The sequence below is a fragment of the Hylobates moloch genome, unplaced genomic scaffold (genome assembly GCF_009828535.3).
Source record: "Hylobates moloch isolate HMO894 unplaced genomic scaffold, HMol_V3 SCAFFOLD_4, whole genome shotgun sequence".
Taxonomy (NCBI): domain Eukaryota; kingdom Metazoa; phylum Chordata; class Mammalia; order Primates; family Hylobatidae; genus Hylobates; species Hylobates moloch.
The window spans coordinates 36,204,864-36,220,538 of record NW_026652279.1 but is presented as its reverse complement, the minus strand read 5'-3'; the positions used below and the strand labels follow the sequence as shown (position 1 = coordinate 36,220,538).

The 15,675-nt window shown below is 37.9% G+C and overlaps 1 protein-coding gene across 2 annotated transcripts in view; it reads right to left on the bottom strand.

The window, feature by feature from the left end:
* SNX4 (sorting nexin 4) overlaps positions 1-15,675 on the bottom strand; it is an 82,698-nt gene that overhangs the window by 44,813 nt on the left and 22,210 nt on the right. For both annotated transcript variants that reach the window (XM_032149937.2, XM_032149938.3), the window contains exons 3-6: positions 14,634-14,769; positions 14,409-14,558; positions 13,914-13,961; positions 6,443-6,498 (exon numbers count right to left, since the gene is read on the bottom strand). In XM_032149937.2, the coding sequence (XP_032005828.1) occupies positions 6,443-6,498; positions 13,914-13,961; positions 14,409-14,558; positions 14,634-14,769 (390 nt within the window). The remainder of the gene's footprint in view (positions 1-6,442; positions 6,499-13,913; positions 13,962-14,408; positions 14,559-14,633; positions 14,770-15,675) is intronic.

Here is a 15,675-nt window from a genome sequence, read left to right as displayed (position 1 = left end):
TTACTCCCCCAAGGCAGTATTTTTCAGCAAGGAAAATAATTCAGGGATAAAACAGTCGGCAAGATTGGCTCCCAATTAAGTGGAGTACAAATCTCCCTTTTTGTATCCAAGATGGAAGGTGGAAAATGTACACTTGCATTTGTAGCATAAAACTTCGAAGGAAAAAAAAAAAACTTCGAAGGAATATAAACCTAAAACTAACAGTGTTACTCTTTGGGGAGGGGAAATGGATAGACAGGAACAGGAATGAGACTTTTCACTGTACAACTTTTCCATACTTATCAATCTACATATATATCTGGTTAACCATAAGAATATATTATGTACTCCAAAACATTTTTATTTAAATAAAATTAAATTTATATATAAATATTTATTTTATATAAATATATAAAATCTCAGATAATGTAGAGCCAGTTGCAACTGAGCTGGTATAATTTTCCCTTAGAAGTTTTATGATTTGAATTTAAGTTTCAAGAGGCTAATACTTTGTTAAACTCTTTGATCAGATCTTCTTGTGCTGGGTCCCAGGAGCTAGAAATTCTAAAGATCAGGTCTTCTGGAGCTTCTCCAGAACTGATTAGGTCCCCTAAAAATGTTTCTTTGTCAGCTTCCACACTCAGGACCTGGCATGACTACAAAATTCTTAGCTGTCATATTTGGATATGAGAAATGTGTAAGAATATAAACAGTAAGCCTCAGAACACTTAAATTAGGTGAAGCAGAGGTTTCTGGAGTTGAAAGGTCTTAACACCTTTGGTCACAGAACATATAAGGCACACTAAAGTTTCTTTGTTTAACACATTGGTACAATCTCTTGTGAGGGTAGAGGAGTGACAACACAAATCATCCCCAGGTGATCACATCACCAGAAAGTCAGGGCTGAAAGATTCTGAACACCTAGGGGACAGAGACAGATGTGCACCTTTGAAAAAAATCACAATTCCTGGGAAATCAGAAAGGTGAAGAGTGAAAAATGCATCAAGTCTTAGATAACAATGTATGTTTAAGAAATAAAGGAATGAATTTTCTGAAAACGAGGGTATAACTTCTTAGCCCAAGTCAAAATCTAGAATGTCTGCATATTAAAATGAGGAATCTTATCATAAATGATTAGGTGTTCTTAGAGAAATATTAAAGACTAAAAATCGTATATAACGTCAGAATGTTGCAGTTTCACTTGAAAGCAGGGAGTTTAAAAAGAGGAAAGTCCATACTAGGAAGATGGTGACATAAAACTTCCCTCCTGAAATACTAAGTATCTAAAATCCCTGTCTTCGAGGCATGCAAAAGTGAACATGTAAATGTAGACTCTGATAAGACTGTAGTTTGAGGTTGTCTATATCCAAACCCAATATGTCCTATGGCCTGAATCAGCCGTATTTTCTATTCTCCTCAAAGTACACCTATTGCCATTACAGGCTTTATGTTTCCCTTTATTTTCCATATTCTTTTTGAGACGGGGTCTAGCTCTATCACCCAGCCTGGAGTGCAGTGGCACGACCTTGGCTCACTGCAACCTCTGCCCCTTCAGTTCAAGTGATTCTCCCATTTCAGCCTCCCGAGTAGCTGGGATTACAGGCATGCGCCACCATGCCCGGTTAATTTTTATACTTTTAGTAGAGATGGGGTTTCACCATGTTGGCCAGCCTGGCCTCAAACTTCTGACCTCAAGTGAGCTGCCCACCTTGGCCTCTCAAAGTGCTGGGATTACAGGTGTGAGCTACCATGTCTGGCCTTATTCTCCATATTCTTTAACATACTTTTAGTAAGTAAGCCTGGACGGGTGCCTCTCCTAATCAGATGTCATCCATTTCTCAAGACCCATGTTGAAAAGACCCTCCATCAAGGCTTTTTGAGAATGCTTCTCTCCAATCTCAAAGGCAAAAACATGGCTAGGTGCAGTGGCTCACATATGTAATCCCAGCACTTTGGGAGGCCAAGGTGGGAGGATCACTTGAGACCAGCCTGAGCTGGTGAGACCGTCTCTGCAAAAAGTACAAAAAATTAGCCAGGCCGGGTGGGTCACCTGAAGTCAGGAGTGCGAGACCAGCCTGGCCAACATGGTGAAACCCTGTCTCTACTAAAAATACAAAAATTAGCTGGGCGTGGTGGTGGGCGCCTGTAATCCCAGCTACTTGGGAGGCTGAGGCAGAGAGGATTGCTTGAACCCGGGAGGCGGAGGTTGCAGTGAGCCAAGGTCACGCCACTGCACTCCAACTTGGCGAGAGTGAGACTCCATCTCCAAAAAAAAAAAAACAAAACCAGCCAGGTGTGGTGGTGCTTGCCTGTAGTCCCAGTTACTTGGGAGGCTGTTGTGGGAGGATCATTTGAGCCTGGGAGGTCGAGGCTGCACTGAGCTGAGATCACACCACTGCACCATGCACTGGCACAATCTCGACTCACTGCAGCCTCTACCTTCCCGGCTCAAGTTATTCTCGTGCCTCAGCCCCCCAAGTAGCTGGGATTACAGGCATGTGCTACCATGCCTGGCTAATTTTTGTAGTTTTAGTAGAGACAGGGTTTCACTATGTTGGCCAGGCTGGTCTTGAACTCCTGGCCTCAAGTGATCCGCCTGCCTTGGCCTCCCAAAGTGCTGGGATTAGAGACGTGAGCCACCGCGCCCGGCTTTATTTGGAGTTCATATTTGCATACGGCTGTAGTTTTCTCTACCTAGCTATTATACTGAAAATAAATCAAGCCATACAGATTGTCTTATGCTTCTTTACAACTTGTGCAACTATTACCTAAGATAAAGCCCTGAAAGAAAAGAAACTGTAGTTTGAGTGACTGTTAGAAATCATAAATGACAGTCCACTCCCCACCCTCCTCTTCTTCTAGTTTCTACACTTTGGTTCTTGCCTCCCTATCTGTAAGCATTCTGTTTTTTTGAGACGGAGTCTTGCTCTGTTGCCCAGGCTGGAGTGCAATGGCGTGATCTCGGCTCACTGCAACCTCTGCCTCCCGGGTTCAAGCAATTGTCCTGCCTCAGCCTCCTGAGTAGCTGGGATCACAGGCGTGCCCCACCACACCCAGCTAATTTTTGTATTTTTAGTAGAGACAGGGTTTCGCCATGTTGGCCAGGTGGGTCTCGAGCTCCTGACCTCGTGATCCACCCACCTCGGCCTCCCAAAGTACTGGGATTACAGGCGTGAGCCAGCACACCTGGCCTCTGTAAGCATTCTTAACACGATGTACCTTGAGCTCCTTGAAGAAAACTCACTATATAGATTTTTCTCTATCCATACTTCCTGCCCCAAACTCAGCATAACAAAATGATATAACCTGATATTTAGAAGCTCGAGGAATAACCTGAACATATCGTAACCTCAATTATCTAACTATTTTCTTTTAAAAGAAAAAAAAACTATCACTTTACGTATGAGTTAACTAAAGTTACACAGGTTTTTTTTCAGCCAAGAAAAACTGGCCACATTAGATGAAACTTCTACTATGCAATGTAGCACAGTACATGAGTGGTTAGTATTGCTTATTTCTACTAGGGACAGGAGATTGCCGGGCGTGGTGGCGGGTGCCTGTAGTCCCAGCTATTCAGGAGGCTGAGGCAGGGGAATGGCGTGAATCTGGGAGGCGGAGCTTGCAGTGAGCAGAGATCGCAGCACTGCACTCCAGCCTGGGCGACACAGCGAGACTCCATCTCAAAAAAAGAGAGTATGTTACTTATATAATCTGGTCAGTTTACCACCTAGATTTTGACTTAGTGGGTTTAGTTTATTTGCAACAATGTAAGATGCTCAATAAATGGAGAGAGACCTTGGGCACATCTCTTAAGAAAAATATACAAGCCGGGCGCAGTGGCATCCGCATGTAGTTCCAGCTATTCCAGAGTCTGAGGAGGAGGATTGTTGAGCCCAGCAGTTCCAGACCAGCCTGAGCAACATAGTGAGACCGCATCTCAAAAAAAAAATATATATATATATGTGTGTATACATATATATGTATATGCAATCCAATATGCAAAAGAAAGCATTTACAGAGTACCTAAGGCCACATAAAAGTAGAAGACTCCAGGCCCTCCCACTCACGGCTCTTAACAGTCTAGTTTGGGGAAAGATAAACATGAATGAAGCAAGTACTAGAAGAATCACTTTGTAATCCCTCTAAAATAATCTTTCTGGTTTTCTGAATTTTAGGAAATAACAAAACTATTTTAGTAATATATTTTAATAATAATATAAAAAAATCTATTGTAACAGCTAGATCTAGAAGAGATTCTACATATTAAGAATCTGATATAACAATGACCAATATACACAATTATCCAGAATTTAAGACAAACAAATCCTATTACTAATTATACAGCAATTACACACTTTAACAAGAACATAAGGGCAAAAAAACTGCCTTGGTGACATTATTGGTCATATTAAACTTAAAATTCTACACACAATATGGATGGTAAATAAAATTCAGCAGTTCAGAAAACCTGGCTGGGTCAGAAAAGGGAGGAAAAACATTCAATTGACAAAATATTTTTCATTCAACTGAAAAATACTAATTGACAAAATACTAGTATTAATCAAAAATATTACCAAAATATCAATCAAAAACGATTCTCTAATGGATGTACAGCCATGAAAGTCATACACTTAGCTTACTAAGTTTTCCAGAGCTTTTTTTGAGGGTGACTTATAATTTTAGTTCTTAATCTAGAGAACACCTCTTATATACCATGCATGTTAGTATAATACTTATAAAAACCTCAACGGAACCACAGATGCAAATTAAGTGAAAGAAGCCAATCTTAATGTTTACATACTGTATATGATGTGACATTCTAAAAAAAAAAAAAACTATGGCGATAATAAAAAGATCAGTGGTTCTCAGGGGTTGAGGGAGGAGATGAACAGGTGCAGTAGAGAGGATTTTTAGGACAGTAATACTATTCTGTATAAAATGATAATGGTGGATACACATAATTATCCATTTGTCTAAACTCAAAAACTGCCCAACACCAAGTGTGAACCCTAACATAAATGATGGTCTTTGCTGATAATGTTGTTTCAATGTAGGTTCATCAACTGTAACAAACACAGCTCTCTGGTGTGGGATGCTGATAGTTAGGGAGGCTGTGACAGGTCAATGGGGAGGGGTGTGGAGAGAAGGTATATGGGAATTCTCTGTATACTCCACTCAATTTTGCTAACTCTACTAAATCTGTAACTGCTGTAACAAATAGTCTATTTTTTTTAAAAAAAAAAAAGGCCAGGCATGGTGGCTCACACCTGTAATCCCAGAACTTTGGGAGGCCAAGGAGGGTGGATTGCTTGAAGTCAGGAGTTTGAGACCAGCCTGGCTAACATGTTGAAACCCCATCTCTACTAAAATACAAAAATTAACTGGGTGTCGTGGGGAGTGCCTATAATCCCAGCTACTCGGGAGGCTGAGGCAGGAGAATTGCTTGAACCCGGGAGGCAGAGGTTGCAGTGAGTAGGGATCACGCCACTACACTCCAGCCTGGACGACAGAGCAAGTCTCTGCCTCAAAAAATAAAAAAATTAAAATTAAAAAACTCAAGTTACCATCACAACTTCCTAATTACCAAAATTTAAAAATATTCATTTAGATTTTATATTCAAAATTTATATGAAAAATCAGGGGCATTTTGTTAATATGTTATGGTTTATAAAGTCAGGCGTAATAGGTCATCAGAATATGCAGACCCCACCTTTGTCTGATAAGAATTTACACAATGTAGAAATTAGTGCTGAAGGATTCACTAGAGAAATTCTAACAGACCTCATAAATTTGGTCCTCCAAAACAAAAAAGCCTCGTCTGCCTAAGCACATATCCAACTAAAAAACTCTAACTGAACCAAATTGCCAAGTAAAGGTCCATATAATGTAGAGTTTGAATTATCCACCAAATTTAAAGATTAAGCAAACTCAAAATCTTAAATACATAGTCCCACCCCATGTTAAGTAATTTCTGAATACACTGGCTTCTTTTAATATGGAAATGCTCTCACAAATACTAGCTGATATTAATAAAATCAAGTATTTGTCATATACCTTCGTGAAATATTCTTGGTATACAAACTAGACGGTTCATTATTAAGTATATATAAAAAGTATATAATTTTCTTATCTTGAGCTGTGGATATTTAACAAGCAAAATCATATAAGGAAAACTATAAAATTAACATCACTTTTCTCATTTTTCTGATATCTGCAACAACACTTTAACAAACCCTTCTAGAAAAAAGCAACGGTTTAATTTTATAAAACTTCAGTCACAATCATACCCCCAATCAAGTTATCAAATTTCAAATTCAGTTTTAGTCTTTAAAAGGATTTCACTAAATGTGAATATGTAAAATATTTAGCAAATAAAGTGCATACATTCAGAAATGAAAAATTAAATAGATTGATAGGCACCATTCAAAACAACATTGTAACTGTTATTAAAACAAAACCTTACTTGTCTGGGTTTTTCACTCTGAATGTTGCATTAAGCGCTTTTAACCTGGAGTCTGCCTGGAAAAAATAATTTGTTCACTTAATATAATTACATTTCAGGGTATAAAATTCAAACAATTTTACTTTCCCTTTAGAATTAAGATGCTCAAGTACAGTTTTCTTCATATCAATTGTTGTAAACACATTAAACATGCCTAAAAAAAAGCTTAGTAATTATTTTTGAAAACACTACAAAAACACACTATAAAATAGACTGAATACATGGCATTCAATGGTACCAAAGTAAAACAACTGTACACACCAACCAATACACAAACAGGCATATAGCGCTGCATTATTAGAATTCAGAAGAGGTCATGTGAAAACAGTAGTTTTTCTCTAGGCCAGGAAAAGCAATGATATATATATATAAACTAAATGAAACTACTGCTTTAATGGCCGGGCACAGTGGCTCATGCCTGAGATCCCAGCACTTTGGAAGGCCGAGACAGGAGGATCACTTGAGGTCAGGAGTTTGAGACCAGCCTGGACAACATGGTGAAACCCCGTCTCTACTAAAAATACAAAAAAATTAACTGGGTGTGGTGGCGCGTGCCTGTAATCCCAGCTACTCAAGAGGCTGAGGCAGGAGAGTCGCTCGAACCTGGGAGGTGGAGGTTGCAGTGAATTGAGATCGTGCCACTGCACTCCAGCCTGGACGACAGAGAGAGACTCCATCTCAAAAAAGAAACTACTGCCTTGGAGTCTGCATCTACTGAGGGTAGTTCCAAAGCAAATGTACACTGGTTTTTCTCATTTTCACAATCTATATTTTAGAAGAAAGAATATAGAAATACATGTACTAAGTAACGCTCTACTAAATAAAACAAGCTAGATTACAGCAATTACTTTCTAGCTAGCAGAAAATGTTGTAAGACAACACAACTTTTTAACTATTTTCTTCACTTATTTCTAGATAATTACTCTCAAAGAAGAAACAGAGGGATAAATACTAAATAATAATTTCACTGCATAAAATGTATACTTAACACATCCAAATCCTGTCCTGTCCTAAATTCTCATTTAAAAAAAACAAAAAAAAAAGACAACCAAACAACTTTTCTAACCAAGGTACAAGAACTATTAGGGTTCATAAAAGGTAGCTCAATCAGGAATCAATTTCTAAATGTGGTCTGGTTTTTAAAATCCCGCCTTGAAAATTTTACACTATTACAACTTCCAACCCATAATTACAAATACTGTTAATGAATAAACAAACAAAACAAAAATATTACTAAGGCTTCTCAGATTACTTGGCTAAGAAAATAAAAACAAATATAACAAATATACTACTCACAAGTTCAGCCTCCTGGAACTCCAGACCAAAAGAGATTTAAAGGGCTATCTAAAGAATATCTAAAGTAGTTTATTTTGATTTTAGGGAATTCTCTTATGGAATTCTCCCATTTCTAAAATCAGTATTTCACAAATTCTGGATCCTTCTTACATCTCAAGGAAAAATTAGCTAATATACGTCAAAGTCCTTATAAATAAAAACACCTATGAATTTAAGGCATATATTAAAAATCACTAAAAACCAAAGGATCTTGTAAGTGTTCATGACTTCAGTCACATGCAAAATGTGATTCTTTAAATGTGGATGAAACTACATAAAACACTAAAGAAAAAAATATTCATTTGTATTTTTTCTTGAATCTCATGCTTTTTAACACCAGCAATTTATTTACTTTTAAAGTCACCAATTTACCAATTTAAAAGTCATATAAATGTAAAAGGTCACCATTCTAACCTTTGCTAATCAAATGTTTTGTCAGATGAGGTCCATCTCCACACCCAACTCAATCTGCTCATTTCACAAGATTACATAAAAAAGGGGAAGCTGACGAAGATGTCACCAAACTGCTGGATCTCTGAAAAACTACCTGGACTGTTCCAAATCTGATAGGTTATCGCCCACCTAATCAGATTCCCCATTCAACACCTAAAGATGCCCCTTAATTCATTATTGTTTCCTATGATCCTATTTTACTTCCTTTAAAACAGCATTATCTGAAATCATCTTGTTCACTTGATTCTTGGCTGTCCGTTAAGAATATAAGAGCCATAAGCCGGGCATGGTGGCTTATGCCTGTAATCCCAGCACTTTGGGAGGCTGAGGCGGGCGGATCACGAGGTTAGGAGTTTGAAACCAGCCTGGCCAATATGGCGAAACCCTGTCTCTACTAAAAATACAAAAAATTAGCCAGGTGTGGTGGCACATGCCTGTAATCCCAGCTACTCAGGAGGCTGAGGCAGGAGAATTGCTTGAATCCGTGAGGCAGAGTTTGCAGTGAGCCGAGATCGCGCCACCGCACTCCAGCCTGGGTGACAGACAGAGCAAGACTCCATCTCAAAAAAAAAAAAAAAAAAAAAAAAAAGAATATAAGAACCATAAAAAGGCACAGTGTGAAGGTGGCCCCCGGACTGTACAAAGGCTGCTGTGGCAACACTTTTACCTGCTTTATCTTCCCCCACACATTACCTAGTAAAGCACACCCAGTCTGGGCCTCCCTCTCAAGGAGCATTCCTCTTCCTTGCCCTCTGGTGACTTCAGTGCAGGTTTCTTATCATTACTAATGTCTCAGCTCAAACGTAAGCTTTTTAAATGAGGGTGACCATGTGGCCTGGTTTGCCCAGGAGAGTCCTGGTTTATAATTGTTGTCCTAATCTTTTTTTTTTTTTTCGAGACAGAGTCTTGCTCTGTCACCCAGGCTGGAGTGCAACATGTTGTCCCCATCTTAAATGTCCTTATTTCCTCTCTAAAGGGGTCCCACTTGGATAATAAACTTTATGGTCACTCATCTTAGGGTAACCCTTGAAAAATAATCCCTGCTGTCATATTCCCCAACAAGGATGATGCTTTACGTCCTTTATACTACTTACCATTACTTTAAAGTATCTTATTTTTTATTTAAACGCTAACAATGTCTCCAACCACTAAAATATAAGCTCCACAATAACAAGAGTTTATGAATATTTCCAGCTCATTCACTACTGTATCCACAACACTTAGAAGAGTATCTCACACTGTAGGCACCAGCATTTGGAATCTCCACATTGGATCTCTCAGAGTTCCTGTGCAATAACAAGATTAACAGAGATCCTAACTAAGGGCCCAGACATTGGCTCCGGTAGTCCTTGCCCCAAGGAAAAGGCAGGGTCCAGGGTTCTTATGAATCAGCCTAAATTCATTTAAGGATTGGGTATTTAGAACAATGCTTTCATGACTAACTATGTTAACTGAGTTAAAATGTTACTTTTATACTAAAGCAACTAGTTTATACGTTCATTACTCTAGGGATAAACCCTTTGCTCTTCTTTCGCTGAATTAAGTAAAATGAGTATTTATATTTTGTGTATGTATTTATTTTTAAATAGAAACAGAGTCTCGCTATGTTACCCAGTCTGGTCTCAAACTCCTGGGCTCAAGTGATCCTCCTGCCTCAGCTTCCCAAGTAGCTAGAACTATAGGAACATGCCACCAAGCCCAGGTTGAGTATTTATATAAATATTCCACCCCCCCGAAAAAGAAGAAATGCCAATAACCAGTAATGATGAAAAAATTGGTTGCTCATGCTTATGTTAAATAGAACACAAATAAAAAGGAACTAAATTTTGGCCGGGCATGGTGGCTCACACCTGTAATCCCAGCACTTTGGGAGGCCGAGGCAGGCGGATCACTAGGTCAGGAGATCAAGACCATCCTGGCTAACACGGTGAAACCCCGTCTCTACTAAAAATACAAAAAAATTAGCCAGGCGTGGTGGTGGGCGCCTGTAGTCCCAGCTACTTGGGAGGCTGAGGTGGGAGAATGGCTTGAACTGGGGAGGCGGAGCTTGCAGTGAGCCGAGATCACGCCACTGCACTCCAGCCTAAGTGACAGAGCGAGACTCTGTGCCAAAAAAAAAAAAAAAAAAAAATTAATCTAGTAGGCCAAAACTACAGACAAAATATGTCTGAGAAAAGGAAAATTAAAGTAAGATAACATTTCAATTTGAGGATAACAATCCAAGAGCCAAGGTCAAATATTCTTATAAGATATGAATATTTGGTCTCATTCAGAATGACCTCATGTTCACAGAAATAAAGCTTTCAACACTTCCTCACAACCATCTCTGCAAATATTAATTACATAATTAATAAGCAAGAGCGGTAACATGGGATGGTAATTAAGGAGGGCTTTCAGTTAGTCTAGACTTGGATTCAGCCTCTATCACTTGTGATTATGTGACCTTGGCTAAGTCACGTTCTAGAGTTCCTCATCTAAAAAATGGGAATATTAACTCACCTCAAAGGTACTGAGGCAATATTCAGCAAAATAAACATAGTATAATTATACTATAATGCTTAGCACATAGTAAGCATATATGATGATGGTAATACTCAGATAAGAAACTGTTTTAGATTCTAAAAAAAGTTTTCTTCTTTTTTACCATTTTTGACAATCTTTCTTAAATTATATCGCCTTATAGCAATAGTTGTCAAGTTTTAGGCTAATGGGATGTACGTCTGGGATGAATTCAGTATTTTGAACAAACAATCCCATCAACTGAGTTACATGCAGTCCATTGATCACACACTGAATTAAGAGTACACAAGCAAAATTCTACTTTTTCTTGAGGCCTCCAGTTAACCATTATAAACAATTAATACTGAACCCATCTATGATACAGTGAAGCCCTAGGGGTTACAGGTGGGTAGGGATTTTGCCTCATGCTGAATGTACCCATTCTGGAATGTGCGACTCACATACCACTGCTACCTCCTTTTCTGCTATCAGGCTCAGCTGTCAATTGTCACTATTGTCACAATGTGCCTGTCTCCACTCACTTTTTAATCTTCTACTAAAATAGGTTGTAACCTAAAAAACAGCCAAATTTGTCTGAATACCTATAATAAAATTAATGGGTCCGCTACGGGAAGACCAAAGTATAGTAGTAAAGTATAGCAGGAAGCCATGTTACATCCCCTTGAACATCTCAGAAGTCAGTTTTGCTTAAGTTCCAGCTTTCAACTGTGATCAGGTTAGCTGTAACTGCCAAATATATGACCTCCAGATAAGTAAAATGTGACACACTCATTCTCTTTCTATACACACACACACATATGCTATGTACCTATGATTGTGGACATTTGTATGATGTACACATGTATATGAGGCTATGCAAAAAGGTCCCATTTCCCTGATGGAAGGAAGGACTTAAAACAAGAAACATCCACAACAAAATAAGGAATACAGAGACACATGGGTTTCTGAATTCTCTCCATTTCTGGCTCACTTCATTAGAAGTCTGATGTTTCGAATTATTAATTCTGTATATTGATATTACCTTTCAAACACTTTTTAAAAGTACAATACATAAGGCTCCCCCACAATAAAACATTCTATCTAAGTACTTAAGTAGCACCTACACATAAGATTCAAGGCACTGGTAAATAGCAATTTTATAATGATGGAGAAACTCAAGAGTTTTCTCAGAATCACTAAAGTTACGGCCAAAAACTGGATTCAAAGACAAAAACTGATAGCTATTAACTGCCGTAAAGACTTAATGACTAGAATTTTTAAAATTTTTGTTATATAAAGAGAATTCACTAAAACGATTGTATTTTAATCTTTTCCTTGTTAGCTTTTAACATATCAAACTATTTTTCAGAAAACTCTATCTAAACATAAATCAGTTTTTAAACTTCCAAGTTATTTCAGATCCATCCCTAAACTCAAATTCTACCATTCCCTCTGAGTGTTATAAAGTGATGAATTACAGCCAAGAAAATTCTAATTGTTTCAGTATATCTGTCAACTAAATATTTATAGCTGGGCACAGTAAAACTAGCACTTTGGGAGGCTGAGGGGAGAGAATCGATTGAGCCCAGGAGTTCGAAACTAGCCTGGGCAACATAGTGAGACCTCATGTCTACAAAAGAAAAATTTTTAAATTAGCTAGGTATGGTGGCATGCACCTGTAGTCTCAGCTACTTGGGAGGCTGAGGCAGGCGGATCGCTTGAGTCCAGGAGTTCAAGGCTGCAGTGAGCCATCATCACACCACTGCACTCCGGCCTGGGTGACAGAGCAAGACTCTGTCTCAAAATCATAAAAACCCCAAAATATTTATAAATTAGAATCAGTTTATGACAGAACTAGTTTATCATATGTTCTCTGCAGAAAAAAATTTTCCTCTTTCTAGTTTGTTTTGTGCCAAATTTCAAATATCTATGGGCCAATGTATGGGAAGTGTTTTTTAAATTACTGTAAAAAATTTTTCTTCTTCTTGTCTAGACATATATTGAACTTTTGGTACTGTATTATGTGAGTCATTTAACAATTTATATTATGTTATATATCAATTTATATTCTGTTAGTCTACTTACCTATTCAGTTTACACCAGAGATGAAAACTTAAAAAAGTTTGTAATAACCTTTGTTGTATTTCTTTTAGGGAAGAAATAAACAGCAGCATAGAACTCGAGTGTCTAGCTTACCACTACTATGCTCCTCGATTTTCGACTCTTTTTTTTTTTTTTTTTTTTGAGACGGAGTCTTGCTCTGTCGCCCAGGCTGGAGTGCAGTGGCGCAATCTCGGCTCACTGCAAGCTCTGCCACCCAGGTTCACGCCATTCTCCTGCCTCAGCCTCTCCGAGTAGCTGGGACTACAGGCGCCCGCCACCACGCCCGGCTAATTTTTTGTATTTTTAGTAGAGACGGGGTTTCACTGTGGTCTCAATCTCCTGACCTCATGATCCGCCCGCCTCGGCCTCCCAAAGTGCTGGGATTACAAGCGTGAGCCACCGCGCCTGGCCTGCTCCTCGATTTTCAAATCATCATCTCATTCCCAAACACTAATTCTAATGACTAAATTTAAAAAGCTGTTACAAAAACTAAATAATCTTGTACCACTAACAGATAAAACTTATAACTATTTCAAAATGACTCCTTTGTCCCCATTTCAAACTGGCCACCATGTCTGAACAGACAGAAGAAGCCTGACTAAGGGCTTATCTTTTAGACTGATAAGGTTGGACTCTTTCATATCTGATAGAGTAAGCAATTGTCAGAGGCAGGGATATGAGTGGAAACAGGACAGAAGAAAAAAAGAGGCAAGGTATAATACTAGTACACTGGGGAAAATCTACAACTTGTATTTAAATTACTGCTTCATTACTATAAACACTAACTAAAAAAAAAAAAATTACTGTTTCAAAATGTTCTTTCCCTGTAGAATAAATTTGCCCATTATAGTCTCATTAGTAACTAAAATTACACAAATCAAAAGTGAACTGTAGTGTTTCTTTGAAAACCTTACCAATGATATTTATTGTAAGATGATTTCCAACATTCATTTATTCAATAAATACCAAGTTCCCAATGAGTGCATGGCACCATGCTGAGAACTGTAAAGGAACATGGCAAATTTCATAGAAATATTCTTACCTTCAGCTGAAACCCAGTTTCATTCACAGTATCCTTCCAGTTACCTTCCTAAAAATTGAAGTTAATTTTAGAAATCATTATTACAAAGCAAATATTCCAAATTAAGTAAATTAAATTTCTATCATTCTGTTCTTACTTCAGCAGGAATTGGAGAGAGAGGTTTAAAAACATTTCTTTTCACTTAAAAATTAAACATTCAATCCAACTTCTGAAAGATTACCAAAGGTGAACCCAAGATTTTATAGATCTGGGCTTCAAAATACTGAAGACAAATTTTAATATTATTTAAATGATACCAAAAATACCATCATCAGTATCTTTAAATAGAAAAATGTTAGCCAAAAGAATGACATAATCCACTAATTAGAAATTCATAACAAAAAAATAAATTGCATATAAATTAATGAAAAGATCCTTAAAATAAGTATTCTACAATTTTTTTAAGAAACCCAAATTAAATGAGTATTTTACTAAGACTAAATAAAAGAAAAATACCTGTGTTAAAAACAGATAGAAGATTTTGTCTCTACAAAGGATGGGATGTGAAGCAATCCTCAAGAGAAAGTTTTCTAAACCAATCCGTCGCCTCTCCACAAAATCTGGATCCATGTTGTCAGCAGAGAGTTTATGCCAAACAAATTCTGCCTAGGTAAACAAAATAATCATTAAGAATAGTCTCAATGCTGAATACTTCTAAACTACTGCCATTTCACTTCTTACCCGTTTTTCTGGCAGAGGTGGCACAACAATATGTGGATAGTAAACTAAAAGGTAGCTTCTCAACAACTCAAATTCACTATATCGCCGCCACAGTGAGTCTGTTAGGACACTCTGACCATCAGTATGTTCAACTGACCTGAAAAGGAACAGAACAACACTTATTTTTTAAAAACAAAAATACATACACATAAACACAATCACCTTTAAAATTATAACTACAGAATGATTATGAACCAGGCACTAAGTAAAGAACTTTTCATACATTTTCTTTTTTTTTTTTTTTCCAAGACAGGGTCTTACTGTCGCTCAGGCTGGAGTGCAGTGGTGCAATCACAGCTCACTGCAGCCTTCGCCTCCTGGGCTCAGGCAATCCTCCCACCTCAGCCTCCTGAGTACTGGGACCACAGGCACATGTCACCACATTGGCTAATACTTTAATTTTTTGTAGAGATGGGGTCCAGCTATGTTGCCCAGGCTGGTGTCAAACTCCCGGGCTTAAGCCATCCTCCTGCCTTGGCCTCATGTATTTTCATATTTAATCCTTATGACAACCCTGTGAGGCAGAGATTTATTATCCTCATTTTACAGATGAGGACACAGCTGCACAGTATATGCTCTGCCTATGATCACAAAGGTCTGTGGATAAGGCACTCAGATCCATCTGATTTCAAAGCCTTTACTCCTAACCACTTTCTTTCTGTTACAGAAAGCCTGTTTAAACATAACAGAAACAGTTTTATTAGGAACACTCTAAAAGCCTTAATGTATAAATAATTGATTTTATAATATGATAAAATCTAGTTTAGCTAGTGCTTCATTAAATAAAAAGCATTTTTAACTTCACTTCTGCCACAATGAGAGAATAACATTCACAACAAAGACCAAGACACCACAAAAACTTCAATTTAGGTTATTAATAAATCAGATTAATCCAAGTACCAAGAAATATCCAAAAGAACAAAATATTAATTAGCTCTGAAAGAGTGGCGAAGAGGGGTCATAAAAATTCATCTCTAGTCTTACTTTTAATTATAAAGGGCTG